This window comes from Peromyscus leucopus, chromosome 20 (assembly GCF_004664715.2).
Source record: "Peromyscus leucopus breed LL Stock chromosome 20, UCI_PerLeu_2.1, whole genome shotgun sequence".
In the NCBI taxonomy this organism is placed as follows: Eukaryota; Metazoa; Chordata; class Mammalia; order Rodentia; family Cricetidae; genus Peromyscus; species Peromyscus leucopus.
Window position 1 is genome coordinate 46,445,232 of NC_051080.1, and position 18,750 is coordinate 46,463,981.

General features: G+C 46.9%; 1 protein-coding gene and 1 long non-coding RNA gene across 3 annotated transcripts in view; one reads left to right on the top strand and one right to left on the bottom strand.

Moving 5' to 3' along the window:
• Baalc (BAALC binder of MAP3K1 and KLF4) overlaps positions 1–18,241 on the top strand; it is a 72,144-nt gene extending 53,903 nt beyond the window's left edge. Inside the window, exons 2-3 of one of the 2 annotated variants that reach the window (XM_028879229.2) lie at positions 3,977–4,143; positions 16,064–18,241. In XM_028879229.2, the coding sequence (XP_028735062.1) occupies positions 3,977–4,143; positions 16,064–16,174 (278 nt within the window). In that variant the 3' untranslated portion in view covers positions 16,175–18,241. The remainder of the gene's footprint in view (positions 1–3,976; positions 4,144–16,063) is intronic. The other variant, XM_028879231.2, reaches the window with a different exon arrangement.
• Positions 1,456–7,375, bottom strand: LOC119086387. Its single transcript, XR_005089671.1, has 3 exons — positions 6,802–7,375; positions 5,760–5,900; positions 1,456–3,479 (listed from the first exon to the last, which is right to left on the bottom strand). It is a non-coding gene; the product is annotated as an uncharacterized LOC119086387 (long non-coding RNA).
• Positions 18,242–18,750: the final 509 nt, after the last annotated feature.

Genomic DNA, 18,750 nt, shown 5'->3' on the forward strand with positions numbered 1-18,750 from the left:
TTGCCCGTTTCTGAATATTTTATAAGGTGTAATCATAAGCTTCTGTAACAGTTACCTTCTGTAATTGGCTTTTCAGTTAGCATAATGTTTTCAAGCTCGGTTGGTGTATAGCATATATCAGTACTTCAGTGTCTGTATTACCAAATAATATGAATCCACCCAGCAGCTGGTGAGATGTTTGGTCTATTTCTACTTTTTAGTTATTAGGAGTGCTGCTGCTGTGAACATTATATGTGAGTTATTTGGCTGAGCCATCATACCTAACCAGGGCAATGAAGGAAGAAAGGAGAGCTTTATGTTGGCATACAGTTCCAGGATGCAGCCCATCGAGGTAAGAGGCCCACAGCAGGGGCATGGACGCACTGCATCTGCGTTCAGGAAGCAGAGCAACAGATGCATGTGCTTGGCTCAGGGTCTCCTTTTTAATCCGTGTAGGATCCCAGTCTATGGAACGGTTCAACCCACATTATAGTGAGTCTTCTCGCCCTACCTAAGCTAGTCTGGACAACGCCTCACAAGACGTGCTCAAGATCTGTTTCCATAGTTGGTTCTAAACCCCACCAAATTGGCAATCAAGATTAACCTTTACAAACATTCGAGTGCAAGTTTTTGTGGGGCTGTTTCCATTTCCGTTAGGTGTGTACCTAGAAGTGGCATTGCTGGTAGACTCCATGTCTTCCTTTTTGAGAGCCTGGCCGAGGGAAAGCAGCTGGAACGCTGCCTGTCACAGTAGCAGGAGGCTTCCCGGCTCTCCACATCTGCGGCAATGCCAGTCGCCATCTTGTTGGCCTGAGCGCAGTCTCCTGGGGCAGTGGTACCGTCTCCTGGTGTCGGATCTCCTCGGCCATGTGCCTGTCTTCTCTGGGTCGGGGTCTACTCAGACCCTTTGCTCATACTTCAGCTGAGTCGTTTGTCGTTTTCCGTTATTGAACTGCACGAACTCGTTCTAACAAGGACATAATTTCCCAAAGTTCCCTCCTACCCTGTGGATTACCTTTTCATTTTCGTGGTCGCCTATACATTGGAGGATGTCCAATTATGGATTTCATTGTTTTTATTTGTGCTTTGGGGTCATTTCTAAGGAACTACTGCCTAACTTAATATCAGGAGTATTTGTCATTTATATTTTAAAGAAATATTTAACAGTTTTCCCTTTTACTTTTAGATCTTTGCTTCCTTGTGATTTAACTTTTGTGCAGGTTTCGAGGTAGAGGATTCACTCCATTCTTCTGCATGTGGATCTCTAATACATCCATTGAGAAATTGTTTTTCCCCTTGGAATTATTTTGGCATCCTTGTCCAAAATCAATCATCCACGAATGCAAGGGTTATTCAATATTTTATTAGAATATCTAATAATACCAATGCAAAAGGTCACATATTATAGACCATGTTCAATTTATAGTTATTCATCAGACTAAGGAAATGGCAGGCTCACCATCCTAGTCTAGTTCATTTTGAAAATTAGAAGACAAACTCTCAGTAAGTGGTTGAGGAGTAATAATTCAACTTATAGCTCAATTTAGACAAAATTACCAATGGGCATGTGTTCTGGATCTGAGCCTAGACAGGGCTCGATGAGCCAGGGATCCATCTGATGTGACATCAGAGATTCTTCCCAAATACACTGGCAATGTCTTAACTCTGATGTCTGTCATCGAGGAAAAACACTGGCAGTCATTTCTTCATGACTTTGGGCAGACTTTCTGGTCACCTGGACCAGGAGCAGCCAGGTGCTGGGGTGAAGGAGCAGCTCGTCCTCTGTGCGGCTGCCAGCTACCATTTTAAACCTCCCTATTCCGCTCTCCTACCCAGCTTCACTGCTAAGATAGCCAGAAGCTTCGGCAAGAAGCCACTGGCTACACTTTCTCAAGCACTGGCACATCTGTTTGCCGTCTTTTGACAAAGTCAGTAATTTGGTTTGTCTCTCGGAGGGGATGGAAATTTTGTAGAGGATGTTAAAAAGAAGAGGTACTCTAGGGGCACAGAAATTGTAAGGAGCCAGCAAATCTATCTTACTTTATTATACTTCTCTAGAATTCACTGTGAGAACATAAGGATTTTTGCCTGTAACCTTCAAGATCAATGAGAGTGTTAATATGTGAGATACAGACAGGCAGGTCTGAATATAGCTACATCTACATTCATAATGCAATAAGCCTTTGAAGTCTCTAAAGCCTTCTGCCTCAGAATCTAGGGGGGACTTTCAGAAATCCACATTCCTGAGTCTCTACTGAATCAGAAGTCTGGGCAATGGATGTTAGGATCTGCCTGCTGGGTCTCCTACACACCAAAATCAACAACTGCCTGCTTGGGAGTTTTCCCAGGAGGAAGCACTTGCTTGTATCCCAAGTGTCAGAAAAGCACAGATCTAATTTAATTTCCACTCCTTTAAAATCAGGGTGCCTCCCACCCCACCCCCAGGCTAGAGAAGGGAGAGAGTGGTAAGCAGTAGATACACAGATGGGACCCGGCGCCTAGCACAATACAGGGACCACTTCATTTATTGAGAGAGAGTAGTGATTCCTAGTTCACAGGGCTACTGTGAGGATTAAGTGGGACAATATACACAAAGGCTCTGACAATGTCTGGCACAGACAGTGTGCGTATTATTTATGGCCCAGCAGCGGCTGTGTCTCCCCATGCCCTCTCATTAGCCATGTGGGTTACGTTCTTGGCTTGTGAGTCACACAATCAGCTAAGTGCGTAACGACTGGCCTTACTGAGCCTAATAGATAAGCTGAGAAGCGCTGATGACAAGCTGAAACAAGGTCAGCCCACTGACCATGGCCAGGTGTAACCTTTCCAGGGTGGTCAAGAGGTTACCCCGAAAGGTCACCAACATACCCAGTGTTTCTGATTGTGTGGGTTTAACTTGTATTTCTTAGTTCTAAAACATGCCAAAATTGGTAAATACAGAGCAGCACAAGCAACATCCTTCCCTTCATCCTATATTTCATCCAGCAGTATACCCCATGCAAAAAAAAAAAAAAAAAAAAAAAAAAACCCAACCACCCTGCTGGCTACCTCTCAGCTACAGCAGGCATCTCTGCATGGTGCAACCATCTGGTGCATAGGACCTGCTGGGCTCCAAAGGGCCCTGGGTTGGAGTCAAAGCTCAGTGGCTGCCATCTTGGAATTTTTGGCCATTCTCTCTTTGCATTTGAGTCTTACCGGTGAAATTCAATGCCCGAGTGCAGCACGCTGCTGTGGCCCCGATGGCCATCTAGCCTAGGCTGGTGGAGGAGAATGGATGCCCTTGCTGGCCTCCCTCACCCCATAACTCCTGCCGCATCTGGCTGGCTTCGCCCGCTCTTGGCAGATCCCCTCCATGCTTCTTGGGCCTTTTTCTCTTACAAATAACGTCCCTTTTATGCTTCATGAATTGCCCCCTTGTCCTCCTCTGGCTCTTCAGTGAGGCTGTTTATTTAAAGTCCTGTGTTTCTTGGCGTTTGTTATGGGACGCACTTGGCTCAGTCCTATTGGTGGAGATGGAAAAAAAAAAAAACAAAAAACAAAAAAACTCAGTGTAACCTTCAAATGAGTGGCCTTAGTTCTAGGAATTTATCCCAAGAGAACCACTAAGAATAAAATTATGAATCAAAATGAGTATTATTCCAGTAACATTATTACTAGAAAGTAGAAAGGCATTATCTAGTTAGAGGGGATTGGTTAAATGATGGCTTTTCCGTACAACCAACAGAGTTGCTAAAAAAAAAAAAATCACATGGCTGAATGTTTAATGACGAGGGAAAGTTGTCATCGATGTGTTAAGTAAAAATATCAAGCCACAAATTACTTCAAAATCTCATTTTTTTTTTTTTTACATAAAAATCCACATATTCTTTCAGGAAAGGACACTTTACATGGTAGAATTCCGCAGAGCGTGTGGCTGCCCTTTGCTCCAGCACCTTGGGGTTGTTTAGAACGCCTGCCGTTGCAAGCCTCTGGCGCCATCTTCTCCTTGCCTCCCCAGGTGTGCTGGAAGATGGACTGTCCTCTAATGGTGTGCTCCGGTCTGCAGCCCCAGGTGGAATAGCCAACCCAGAGAAGAAGATGAACTGTGGGACACAGTGTCCCAACTCCCAGAGCCTCAGCTCAGGCCCTCTGACCCAGAAACAGAATGGCCTTTGGACCACAGAGGTAGGGGCACAGCCGCAGAATCAACTGGGGACTGGAGAACAGGGGTGGAGTTGACTTTAAATCAGGACCAGAGCCTTGGCGATGGAGATTTTCCACCCTCCGTGTAGAAAATTACTGCAAACCTCACTTAATCCTTTCCCTGTGGGCTACTGGGTTTTAGTTAACCTACAGAAGTGTGTCGTTGGTATCAGCTCTCTGGAGGAAGTGTGTGCTTGCTTAGGTACAGCGTTGTCCAAGGATCTCCTGGTCAAACTTGGCATTTTACCTCCCACCCTCCAACCAGCTGGTCGGTGCAAGGGTTCCCAAGGGCGATTCCTGTAAAGTATCACACCTTCATTTCCCTGAACTCTCGCTGTTGAACAGGAGGCAGGTGGTGGGTCCCTGAACCTGGCTGTCAACCTCTGATGCTTTGCTTCCTGGAGCTATTGATCGGAGGTGTTTCTCCTGCTGTGCCTGGCTCCTGCTTGGAGAGGCTGCAGCCCCGAGCTAAAGTTCTGAGCAGGCTGGGTCTCTTCTTCCTCCTCCCCAGGTCCCCCCTCCCATTTTCTCATGTTCCCCAAAGTCCACCACTTACTGTCTGCTTCAGAACGTGCTGCCCCCCACCTCTCCCAGCTCCCATACCTGCTTCCTGAGGGCACAGCTTCCTACCTACTAATGGAATTCTTGCTCGCATCACCAGTCGCCTTTAGAGGCTTTGCTCAGCAAACTGGTTGCAAATTCATCTCTGAAAGTTCACTAACTGAGTAGGCTTGCCAGAACCAATCTCTCAGAACCTCGGGTTCCTTAAACTTGCAGTGGAAATGGAATAATACCCAAAGGAACAAAAGATGAGTCTGCTCTTGTAAATTGAGATAAACGCCAGACAATGGCAAGGAGGATGAGAAGGATGGCCTGGCACTCAGCACAGTGACCTCATTAAGTGGAATGCTCATGCGTTTCTCCCCTGCACCGTCACCTGGATGACAGTTCATCTCCAGGGGGCACCCTGGGGAAAGCATACAGCCTCATGCACACACCTCTTGCGGTTTTCTAGTTCAGATTTACCAGAAAAATGTGTAGGTTAAAGGTAGTCCTTGCTGGGCCTCGAGAGTTTCCTCATTAGTTCCTACAAGCACCCTTAAAAGCCCTCTGAGTGCTGCTCGGATGCCAGGCACTGTTTCAGTGCCAAGAGCCCAGGAGAGGGAAAGGCAGAGGGCTGCTTCCTGAGTGCCAGCGGCCATCAGCGTGAGAGCCAGAGGCAGACAATAAGATAAACAACATTGTTGCAGACTTGACTGTGTTCTGAGGGACCTGGGAAGTCACCAGTGGGGGTGGTAACTTCTTTGTTAGCACAGATGCCCCCCTCCAAAGCTCAGATCCGTTCCTGAAGGGTGATGGGACTTAATGAGTGGTACCCATGATGGTGAGCAACAGCATTTTGTGTTTGGAGCCTTCTACTTCATGTCCCATCAAACAAACCATGTCTCTTTTTCTCCAGTTCCTTCTGGTCCCTGCCTGCCTTCTGACTAGCATCAGTAGGTGCTAACTGGCAAAACCCTGCACCAACAATGATCTTTCACAAATTGGATTGGCTGTCTCAGTAGGGAGCTCTTTATATGTTTGGGGGCCATACTGACCTCACAACATTTAACAAGTCATTGGCTTGTTCTCTTGCACCCGGGTCCCCTCCTGTGTCCCACAAACAACACAAGAGGCATCTCTGTTGCTCTCTGCAGGTCAGGGTGCCCACTGCCAAGCGTGAGTATGATGCCAGGAACCTATGTGGTAGAAAGAGAGAACCAATTCCTCAAAGTTATCCTCTGATCTCCACAGGTACTCAACGGCGCGTGCACGCACGCGCACACACACACTCACTCACCCACACTAAACTAAAACTCTGAACTAGTGCTGGAGAGATGGCTCAGCTGTTAAGAGCACTTGTTACCCTTGAAGAGGACCCAGATTTAGTTCCCTGCACCCCCATCCATGGTGGCTCACCACTGTGGGAGGCACACCGGTCCTTATGCTCACAGATAAAACACCGGGGGACCAGGAATGTCTCTTCAAAGGGAGAGATGTATAGCTTGTTTTCTGCCCAGAAGGTTGGGAGTGGACATGGCTGATAGCCTGAGGACCTTTGCACTGTGTGGCCAAGACCACACCGGATCCTCCCCAGACCCTTCCCTTGAGCTTGTTTTTCTCGGCCAATCTACAGAAGCCATCTTCATAGGAGGTGTCACACGCACTTTACAAAGAGTTTCCATGTAGCCATGATCTATGCTTTGCTGTGCACACGGGATTGAGTTCATCATCGCCAGGAAGCTTCACCGGACTGTGCTGTGCTTTAATATGCCTACAGTAAACTACTTGGGTCAGACTCTCCGAGGGAACCAACACTGCCTTCTGAGCTGTGTCGCACCAAACTGTCTTCCTGATTGGCTAGGGTGCTCACAGACGGAGCACCACCCACCCACCCCAAGCATGCCAACCCCCCACTCCCACTCCCCACCCTCTCCAGCCATCTGTAACTCCAGCTTCAGAGAATCTGACACCCTCTTCTGCCCTCTGCAGGGGCATATACACAGAGAGGCAAAACTCGAATGCACATGAAATGAAAATAAGTAAGTCTAAGCAAAACAAAACAAAACCCCCTGAGGTTTTCGTCAGAGGCAGACATACCATGTGAACACAGCTCTCGGCAGACAAAGCTCTGAGCATGTGGCTCGCTGCCCACGAGGCTTTCACGGCTCCAAAGCTGCACATCCTCTCCAGTGGCTTTATTGTGCTTGGCACAGTGACCAGACGCTAAAGGACTTACCCATTGTCTGGATGACTTCTCAGCTCAGGGACTTCCTACAAAAGTATCCACCCCCAGTGTCTGGCCAACAATGGTTGGCAATGTGTGGCCCAGTGGAGGAAGCAGGGGTGAAAGCCCACAGGGTTCAAAGGAAAGGGTCAGCTGGAATTTCACCCGGACAATGGTAACGGGAGGCAAATCGAGGAAGAGCTTGGGAAGTGAAGGAGTCTCTCAGGAAAACAGAAGCAAGAAGCTGCGTGGAGGGAGGGAACAGATAGAGCCGCTGGGGGGAACCAGAGGAAGGCTCTTGTTGGGAGCTCTCAGCAGCCTGTGCCTGGGAAGAAGGAAGGAGCTATTACAGCAGCCGAGAGATCTCTGTAGAGATCTGGCTGGCGGCAAAACCCGTTCAGGTAGAAGGTGCTGGGGCCCCAGCCCTTCTTTTCATTCTGTTCTCCCCTTGACATTCCAGGGTATTTTACCCGTAAGGCACCTACGAGGTGCTAATAGCTAAATGCTAATTGAATGAGACCAGACTAGCAGCTCACTGAGACTAAAGGGGGGCTGCCCCCTCCCACCCCGCACCAACTCTGCTATGGCAACATCACTGTGTCATGGCAGCTGTTACCTTCTTTGTGATCATCTCCCTGAGGCTCATGGGGGAAAGCAATAAATCCTTGTGACACTTGCAGGATCCCCTTAGGGTAAGTCAAAGCAGGTCTGATCCTGCTGTGGCAAGCTAACAGCTGGCCCCCGGTGGAGCTGCTAAGATGAAACGTTCCCTGATTAACCCCAGGTTAAAGCTCTAACACTCAATAGTGTTGTGCCCAGGTTACAAGGCCCCCAAGCAAGACCACCACAGAGCCGATATCAGATGCAAGCACACACAGGTTTTTAATAACAAAACAAGCAGGCCCGGGGCTTGGTCCTCATGTCCAACATCCAACACAGGGGGTAGATGAGGACGCCCCGGAGCACTCACTTGAAGGGGTTTCTATAGGAAAGGTTTACATGCAGTTTGGGATTGGATGAGGGGGTTGGGGTGAGGTAGTTCGTTGAAGTTACTTGCTGAACTATAAGCATGAGGTTACTGATGGCTGTCAGGATTCAGGGTATCTACAGAGACGTAAATTTTTACTCCCTATGTCCTGCTTTTGCTGAACCCAGGATATATACATTCAGATTTACTGTTCCAGTCCTGTTTTCCCATAAGTTCAATTTCTGGTCAGCTGAGTCCATTACTCCCCATTTCCTGTTTTACCAAGTCCAGGATATATAGATTTATTGTTCCAGCCTTATCTTCTCATGAGTTTAACTTCTGGTCAGTTCTAAAACTGCCGGTCAGCAAATACCTTTAGAGGAGGGGGGGGATGTCTCAAGATGGCTGCTGATTTTTCCCTTTCAATAGAATTTGGGAACTAGACTTGGTACCTGCCTTCCTTTAATGGAGATCTGACAGAGACCTAAGGCCTTGTGATACAGCCTACAAGGCCTGCTTTTTAATCCTCTGAGAAGGGAGGGAGGAGTAGATGAACATGCCTACTATGTGCCAGACACTACATAGGGCATCGTTTTTTAAACCCTCATGACCCAGAAAAGTTAAGCATCCTTCTGCACCTGGGAAATGGAGGCCCACAAGCTGAATGTCCATCCAACAGGACTCAGAGCTGTGCTCTGCCTAGGTTGACATTTAAACTTCTGTCCGTCGGCCTCCCAAGCCTTTCCCTTCATTGCCTGAATCACAGTGTTGGAGGAGTTAGTGTGAGCTTCGTCAGAGTACATCGGGATGTGGGACCCGGAGCCAATGTCTTTATTTTGGGTTGTCACCTGCAGGACATTGTCCTCCGCAAACCACATCAGCTCGAATGACTTCAGATGCCTTAATGTGCAAGCAAACACGATAAGATCACAGTGTTCCGGAGGTGATATGAGGAGCAATCAATGATTTACGTCATTGAAAGCCAGTGAGAAAGTTCTTCGGCATTCAGGCAGGGCTAACACGTTCTGTGTCTGGGGAGCTCTCTCTCTCTCTCTCTCTCTCTCTCTCTCTCTCTCTCTCTCTCTCTCTGTGTGTCTTTCTATCCCCCCTCCCTTTTCCACTCTGTTTTTGGAGACAAAATCCTTATTTTATTTTATTTTACACTACCATTCAGTTCTACATATCAGCCACGGGTTCCCCTATTCTCCCCACTCCCACCACCTCCCCTTACTCCCAGCGTACTCCCCATTCCCACCTCCTCCAGGACAAGTCCTCCCCCAAGGACTGCGATCAACCTGGTAGACTCAGTCCAGGGAGGTCCAGTCCCCTCCTCCCAGACTGAGCCAAGTGTCCCTGCATAAGCTCCAGGTTTCAAACAGCCAACTCATGCAATGAGCACAGGACTTGGTCCCACTGCCTAGTTGCCTCCCAAACTGATCAAGCCAATCAACTGTCTCATCTATTCAGAGGGCCTGATCCAGCTGGGGGCCCCTCAGCCTTTGGTTCATAGTTCATGTGTTTCCATTCATTTGGCTATTTTTTTTCAACAATTGAGTAAAACAGAAATTTATTATAAGCTACAGTCATCCTAGGGACCTCCATGCTATATATATATATAGCCTCTATGGTTCTATGGGTTGTGGTCTGATTGTTCTTTATTTTATATCTAGAATCCACTTATGAGTGAGTACATACCATGACTGTCTTTCTGGGTTTGGGTTACCTCACTCAGGATGATTTTTTCTAGTTCCATCCATTTGCCTGCAAATTTCATGCTTTCATTGTTTTTCTCTGCTGAGTAGTACTCCATTGTGTATATGTACCACATTTTTTCCATCCATTCTTCCATTCATGGGCATCTAGGTTGTTTCCAGGTTCTGGCTATTACAAATAGTGCTGCTATGAACATAGCTGAGCATGTATCTTTATGGTATGAATCAGCCTTCCTTGGGTATATGCCCAAGAGTGGGATGGCTGGGTCTTGAGGTAGTTCGATTCCTAATTTTCTGAGAAACCGCCATACTGATTTCCACAGTGGTTGTACAAGCTTACATTCCCACCAACAGTGGAGGAGTGTTCCCTTTGCTCCACATCCTGGAGACAAAATCTTATGCAGCTCAGAATGGCCTTGAATTCATTAAGCAGCTAAGGATAACCTTGAACTCCTGATCCTCCTGCCTCCACCTCCCCTGGTGTGGGATTACAGGCATGTGTCACTGTACCCCTTTCCTTTTCTTCCTGAAAGTCTATCTGTCTGTTTTTCAAATCATGTGTTAGATGTCTACTGTGTGACAGGCACTGAGCTAGATCCTGTAGTGAACAAACTAGTCTAGGACTCTATCTTCTTAAAGGTATGATCTGATTAAAAAGTAGAAAGACAAATGGATGGGTGCACAGCTCTAACTGTGGTAAAGGGTAGACAGGAAATTAAGGTTTCTGAGAGAGGAAATAATAGAGCCCTATGATGCTATATGCTTAGAACATCCCTGGAATTGTCCATGAAGAATTACTAAGCGTGATTAGCTATGGGAAAGCACTAAAGACCAGAGCATGCTATCATGGTACCCTTCTCTACACTTTACCTTTTGTTTTGTCTTTTGAAATATAACCTCACTATGTACTCCATGCTTGCTCTGTAGCCTAGGCTAGATATGAACTCTCAACTACTGTCCCTTATCCTTCCAAGTGCTGATATTACAGTGTACACTACCAAACTTGGCTCATCAAAAAAATTATATATATATTTTTGAGATAGGGTCTCACTATGTAGACCAGACTGACCCCAAACTCATAGAGATCCATCTGCCTTTGCTGCCCAAGTGTTGGAATTAGAAGAATGTGCCACACATTACATCAATCCTAATTTTTATTTTTATATTTTTATGTTATACTTTTTAGACAAGATCTCTAGTAGTCAAGGTTGGCCTCAAATTCTCTATGAAGCAGGAGCTGACCTTGAATTTCTGGTCCTCTGGCTTTCACCTCCCAAGTGCTGAGATCACAAGGGTACACTATCATACCCAGCTCATGCGTGGCTTTTATAACTAAAAACACTAATACTACAGGGGGAAAAACCATATCTAGTAAACCACAATTTCAGTCAGTCTTGCTTTTCTTTGTCATCTGCAAAGGTCTATGAAATGCTTTGTACAGCCAGTGCTAGATCCAGGCATTGTACAGCCAGTGTGAGTTAGACACAGGCAAGAACATCTCTCTTTCCATTTAGGGTGAAACTGAGAAGGGGCTGAGCAAACCCTGTTGTAGTCTTGAGTTGAGACGAAGCCTCCACCCTGCCCTTACCCACCGCAGGGAATGCGCTGGATCACTGACTTCTGAACCCCAAGAGAGACAAGTCCATCTGGGTTGGAGGCTGCCGAGGAGTTATCGCAGTCTATCTGGCTACCCTTGAGGATGGCAGCCAGCAAATGACTCTTAATTAAAGAGGCCGCATCAAGGGGACTCAAAGCTCTGACTCACAGGGTTCCAGACCTACAGAGACAAGAATAAAAAAGCTGTCGGTATGGGTGAGAAGCAGGAGGTGGCCCATTAATGAGAGCCAGTGATGACAGAGCTCACAAAACAAGAAAATTAGAAGTGAAGGAAAGATTGTATTCACAGGTAGCTGTGAAAGACAAAGGTGCCAAATAGGTTTCTCTCATCATCAGACAGAAGTGTGAGATTTTTTTTAAAGCCAGTAATTGCAATAGAGACACTTAGTTTTCTTTGTCATTAAGGTGGGGGGTTGGGGAGAAGGGTAGGATAAGGGTAGGAAAGGTTTGGCTGGCTGAAAACCACATCAGAGGGGGTAAATTGATTTACAAATCAATCCTAAGAGACAGAGGGGTTTAACTGTTCTGTGTGTCTCTGTAGCCTTATCAAAGAAGAGAAAACTGAAAATGTGTGACATTTATAGTTTCCCCTTTCTCACTCACGTGGGCTTAGAATTTGTACTGATTCCTTTCCTCACTGCTGCTACAAAGTATCTGCCAAAGCAACTCAGAAAAGGAAGGGCTAACTTGGGCTCCGAGTTGTGCTAACTTGCGCTCACAGGCGGAGGGATACAGTTCACGATGGTGGTGAAGGCGTGGAGGCAGAAGCACCAGGCAACCGGTAATACCGCATCCACAGTCTGGAGCAGAGGGCTGAGCTCTAAAATCTCAAGTCCTTCCCCCAGTAACACATCTCCTCCCAGGAGGCTGCCCCTCCTAAACGTTCAAGAACATTCCCAAACAGCACCATTAGCTGGGGAGCAAACCTGTGAGCCTATGGTGGATATTTCACAGTCAAAACAGAATCTAAACCTTCTACGTTGTAATTAGATTGCAGTAATTACCAACCTTTGGTTTGGTGTCTCAGCCTCCAAATATCCTTTTAAAAAAAAATTGCAAGAAAGTGTCCTTTTCTAGGCTGGTATGGTGGCTTCAGTGGGTAAAGACACTTGTTCTCAAACCTCATCTGATTTTCCATGTCTAAAATCCAAACAGCAGAAGGAGAGGACCGTTAAGGTCTGCAAGAAGTCCCATAAAAGACCACCAGTCATGTATGCAATCAACAAGAACATTTAGTTAAAAAAAAATTCCAGCATGCTGGGGTCAAACCATCTGACAAAGGGGCAAATGGTGACCCCAAGAGAAGCTTGTGGGCTCCTTTTAAGCAGGATTAGGGGAGTTCCAGGGAGGGGAGATTAGTCTGGGGGATGATTGGTGGGTTTAAACAACAAGTTTACAGGTTGTTATAGGATTGGTAGGTGGTTCTAGTTCTTAGGGACTTTCTAGTGGCAGGGTGGGGAAAACTATCTTTAGCTAGCAGAAGGCTATGGGGCACCTGCTGATTGGTTACCCCTGAGCTGTGGTTTTCCAAGAACTGCTTGCTCAGTTCCAGTAAACCAAAACTGAGGCCCGGTCTCTGGCAGGGCTATAGGAGCCTGTCATGGCCCTGGTCTGGCTCCCCAGCCCTCTCAAGGACCAACTTCTGCAAGCTGTCTACACATGTGTTGTATCATGGGTACCTACCTTGACCACACACAAACAAACAAACGAATACGTAAATAATGTAAGTCAGAGGTGGGGGGAAAGTGGTCAGTTCTAATTGGTTTGCTAAATTTAATGCAGTCATTATTTGAAAATGGATTTGTCTATAGCTGGGAACTTGCTGTGCTCCTTATGGAAATCAAAGCCCCACCACGTCCATTACCCAAAAGCCCATCTCTTTAGAATGACTTCTGCTACTTGGTAGCTGCTGCAATGGCCATCAGTTTCAGTGGAGGAAATAAGGTAACAATCGGTGTGTTCGTCATGACTCTTCAAGAGAAATTAATGACAAGGGCTGCCACTGGAGTGACTGGTCTGCCAGGGCCCGAGCAGGTTTCCAGACCATGAAACTCCTCATTTTAAAATGAGTCATTCAAGGGCAAAAAAGAAGTTGGTCCCCTTATTGTAAGCAACACATTGAAGGTCTCAAACATCTGGGAAGCAGACGTTGTTTCCTTGTTTCTCAGGTAAAGGACTGAGACTCAAGCTAATGCACACATCCAGCGACCCCACGTGGTGGCAAAGCCTGTACCAAGGCCCAGGTTGTGAGGCCTGCGGTGTGTGTCCTGTGGGTCTGGTCTACAGACTGCGGTGTGTGTCCTGTGGGTCTGGTCTACAGACTGCAGTGTGTGTCCTGTGTGTCTGGTCTACAGACTGTGATGTGTGTTCTGTGTATCTGGTCTATAGACTGCGGTGTGTGTTCTGTGTGTCTGGTCTAGAGACTGCGGTGTGTGTCCTGTGTGTCTGGTCTACAGACTGCAGTGTGTGTCCTGTGGGTCTGGTCTACAGACTGCGGTGTGTGTCCTGTGTGTCTGGTCTACAGACTGCAGTGTGTGTCCTGTGGGTCTGGTCTACAGACTGCAGTGTGTGTCCTGTTTGTCTGGTCTACAGACTGCGGTGTGTGTCCTGTGGGTCTGGTCTACAGACTGCGGTGTATGTCCTGTGGGTCTGGTCTACAGACTGCAGTGTGTGTCCTGTGTGTCTGGTCTACAGACTGTGATGTGTGTTCTGTGTATCTGGTCTATAGACTGTGGTGTGTGTTCTGTGTGTCTGGTCTAGAGACTGTGGTGTGTGTCCTGTAGGTCTGGTCTACAGACTGTGGTGTGTGTCCTGTGTGTCTGGTCTACAGACTGCGGTGTGTGTCCTGTTTGTCTGGTCTACAGACTGCGGTGTGTGTCCTGTGGGTCTGGTCTACAGACTGTGATGTGTGTTCTGTGTATCTGGTCTACAGACTGTGATGTGTGTCCTGTGTGTCTGGTCTACAGACTGCGGTGTGTGTCCTGTGTGTCTGGTCTACAGACTGCGGTGTGTGTCCTGTGTGTCTGGTCTACAGACTGCGGTGTGTGTCCTGTGTGTCTGGTCTACAGACTGCGGTGTGTGTCCTGTGTGTCTGGTCTACAGACTGCGGTGTGTGTCCTGTGTGTCTGGTCTACAGACTGCGGTGTGTGTCCTGTGTGTCTGGTCTACAGACTGCGGTGTGTGTCCTGTGGGTCTGGTCTACAGACTGCGGTGTGTGTCCTGTGGGTCTGGTCTACAGACTGCGGTGTGTGTCCTATGGGTCTGGTCTACAGACTCTGGTGTATTCATCAAGAAGCGGCCTCACTGTGTTCAGTCACACACACCCATAACTGCTGTGGAAGAACCGTTTTGTAATCTTTGACTCTTTACTCCAGCTTAGAAATTAGGAATCATCTAGGACCCAAGGTCAGATCCCCAGCACCCATATCAAAGTTCAGTATGGCAGCCTGCACTTGTAACCTCCGAGCTTGGGGTGGGGGAGAGATAGAGACAAGTGAACTCTCAGGGCTTGCTAGCCAAACAGCTAAACTAGTGAGCCCCAGTCTGTGAAAGATCCTGTCAAAAAAATTAGATGAAACAATAAAGACACACAGAACTGACCTCTGGACTCTACTATTAAGGATACACATGCGCACACATGCATACACACACACACACACACACACACACACACACACACACACACACACAAATAAATGACTGAACTAGATAGAACAGGGCATTCACTTTCTGTGAATAACCTATAATCAACCTTTGTGAATTATTCTCAACCTAGCTCTCTTGCCTCCCACCAATCTGAGAGAAATGCTTCTGTCAGGGTGATTCATTTCAGATATGGCCTCTGTCTCCCACTCTCTAACGACTTTCAAAGCTTTTATGTAACAACCTATGAAAATCAGGCAGGACAGGCCTTTCTTTGGGACCCAGTCTCATTATTTTGTTTTGTTTCCTGCACAGGGCTCTTTGCTGGCTGTCCCCTGTTCCCCAGCCCGAGCAGATCCTCTGGAATGGAGATCAGTGACATAAACCTGTGGTCATGACTTGCAGGGTCATTTCATGCTTACTGCTATTTCCAGGAATCCACTCCCCTAATTGAAGTTGTTTTCACTTTGTGAGAAGTGAGGGGATGGGGACATGTTGAGGAACCCACAGTTTAGTTAATGCTTTTGTATTTAAAGTTAATTCTGGGCTTTTAGCGGGGGTCTGTCTTCACCTCAAACTGGACAACTCTGTGTTTTCAGGTATCTGTTCATTTAATAACAGGCACTGTGCCAGGCACTGAACATGTGTTGTCTTATTTAGTGCTTACAAAAGTCCTATGAGGTCAATAATGTCACTGCCTACTTCACAGATGAGGAAGCTCCACCGTGAAGTTAGAAATGCCTGCCCCATGGAGCTACATAGCCTGTGTTTGAACCAAAATCTGACTCCGAAGCTCAAAAAACTTAACCACCCCGCTAAGACCAACTGTGAAAATGCTCTTACTACCCTTTAATCTCTGTTAATTCATTCGTTCAACCATGTTTTATGAGCACAGTCTTATACCAGGACCCATGCTAGCTTTGTATTAGAGACTCAACAGAGAAACCTCCGAGAATAACCATGTATGTATGTATCAAGGCATCACATGACACCTCCATTAATGTGTGCAATTTTTATGCTTTTATGGAGCACTGAAAATTTTAATTAAGGAAAAGCTCTAGGAGGGCCTTATGTGTATGAGTCCTCGATTCCCTTGCCTGCCTGTGTGTTTATAATCATCTCAAGAAATTAAAGCAAATGGGATGAACTTTGGATATTTGCCAGGAACTGAATTCACTGTTTTCTGCTTTTTAACAGGCTAAAAAAGACGCCAAGAGAATGTCCACAAAAGAAGTCGCTATTAACGTTACAGAGAACATCCGGCAGATGGACAGAAGTAAAAGAATCACAAAGAACTGCATCAATTAACAGGGTCTAGCTGTAGGAGCAGAGGAACTTCATTGTGGAGTTCAATCAAAGAATCTTGAAGAAGTGGGTGTCCCTTGTAAACATGGCTGCCTCTGAGCATCTGTAGAGATGGCTTGACCAGGCAACACAGCCACCCACGCTGTGAGGACCTTCTCAGCCTCCTGTTTATCACAAACAAACAAACAAACAAAAATGGATGGAAAAGTTCTGAAATATGTTCACAGATTGCCAAAATGTGGTTTGTTTTTCCCCTTTGCAGCTTCCGTAGCATGGTCTGCTGTAGCCACGTGAAATTCATGGGTCTGTGAACGACATAGAAAGGCAGGAGTAGTGGATTTCCGGGTCAAGGGTCACACACTAGTGTGAAGCTATTACCGTGTGTGGTTTTAAACAAGCCCCTTCTGTCCTCCTCTCTGTCTAAAAACAACTATCACAAAACCTAGTGTTTTCACTTCAGAGCTGGTCTCATCCAGTTCTAAACTCAGAAATATAAGAACAGGAGAAACTCGGTTTGAGATAGCTCCATCCCAGCTGCAAAGGTTGACTCCACCAGTGCCCGTGGAGTGTCTTTGAGAGGAGTCTGTGACACAGTCACACCTGGTCATCTTCTACCTGGAAAGGCCACCCCCAAGGCTGGCATCCAGACATTGGCTTCCAAACCAGAGTATCACAATGCCCAAGGCCAAGGCATCCAACCTGCAGCCCCTCTGGGACCTAGCATAGCTTTCCAGTTCCCGTTTGTTCCCGTGACCTCCAGTCAGGTCATTTGCAATTGTAAATCAAAGACTGGATACCAGGAGGGAAGTGACCTAGGAACACGGGGTGGCACAGACGATGCCCCTTTGCCCTTTCTGTAGACAGCCCCGAGGACTATGTTATTTCGGTATCTTCAAAGCTATTCGTTCAGGAAGCCGGAACCTGGTTGATGTGTATTCATGTTGACGTTAGCCTGACGAGGCACTGTGCTGGAAAACAGGCAGTCAACACAGCAAAAGGATGCTTCGAGAGGAATCCTTCTCTAGCATTTTTTAAACACATCTTCCTGAAAAGTGTAACATAATAAGAGTTTGAGAGGACTGTTAACAAGCTTGGGCTTAGGAAAGGTGTAGTCTGAGTTGTGTCAAACTGTACCAACAAACTCCACATTTAGCAGCAATAGCAGCCTGGTGACATGTTTATACGACCCAGTCCAAGAACAGTAACCTCGGCAGACTAAAATGCAGATGCTCAGCCCTTTCTCTGATATGATTTCTCCAACACGTAGAATGGTTGACCGTGTGTTTGTTAGTATTAAACATTCACTGCCAACCTTGTGCCAGCTGCGGTAACAGTTGTGGAGGGATTTGGAGTCTGGCCAGTCACGACTGTCCCTTCTGACTCTATAGGTGACCTTGACACTCAGGAGACTGACTTGGACCCTATGGCACAGGACCAATTATTACAGTGGAGTCTCACTTTTAGGTTAAAGGTAGCTTTCTGTCAATCACAGATGTAGGTATTTGCCTGCCCACTGTCCAAGCCTTTACCGTATACACCACAGTCTCCCCAACCTCTCTCCTCTTGACTCCTTGTCAAAGGGCTTTTAGGGAACTTCATGTTCTGACAATTTAACTAATAAACAAAAGCAAGCCCCGTGACTCCCGTGTCCTCAGTGGCACCGCTCGGCAGGAGCCCTGCTGCAAGGTTGCGGGCAGTGGGATCCTGTGAGCTCAAGGGCTTGCTCTCCAGGGCATGTGCGCTCTGTTTGGACACGCTGCTTCCCCAGCTGATGGGCTGTCCGCCACGGGCTAAGGCCAGCTTCTCTTCCCCACTCTGTGTTTGCCTCAGTTCACTGATGCACGTTGTTTGGAATTCACCATCTGGAAAAGTGGTCTCTGCCTGTATAGGAACACCTTCTCACTTTCAGAGACGAAGGGATGGAGGGAGGGCCTGCGATCTGGCCACACCGCTGAAATCTCCATCTGGCAAATTTTAAATGTGTGTTTAAGACAGGAATTGATTCTTACTATCCTATTGGATAACATTTTCCATTTCTAAGTTTGTGTCAATAAAGTCATTAATTTCAAACATATGTGGATTGTTACAGAGACTCTTTACTGGAACCTTAAATCTGTATGCACAGTTGTGTGGATTTAAAAAAAAAAAGGTGTTTTACATAAGTGATTCCTTCAAACAGCCTCGTGAATTGGGTGAATTAGGTAAGGAGAATTTAATTGGCTTCAACTTAACACTTACAGAGGTATTTATAGTCTTCTCTCTCGGCCAGGAATTGGTGGGATGGGATGCCAGACCAGAAAGCCAACCTCAAGGTCAGTGTTCCCCACCGTTCCTTGCGCCTGTCTCAGAACATCCAGCACAGCTGAAAGACCCAGCCGTTCAGAGGGGGAGCTGTCACATACCACGAAACTGAGCCAAAACCAAGCTGATGAGGACAAGGGGTGGATGGAGAGGGCCACAATTAGAGAGCTAGGCCGGGCCTGAGCTTACCTTAGCCTTCTGGACAGGGTGAGCCTGACATGGTATGAGAAGGCACTCTGGGTTAAGGTCAGAAAGCAAACTGATAATTCAGGGAAGAC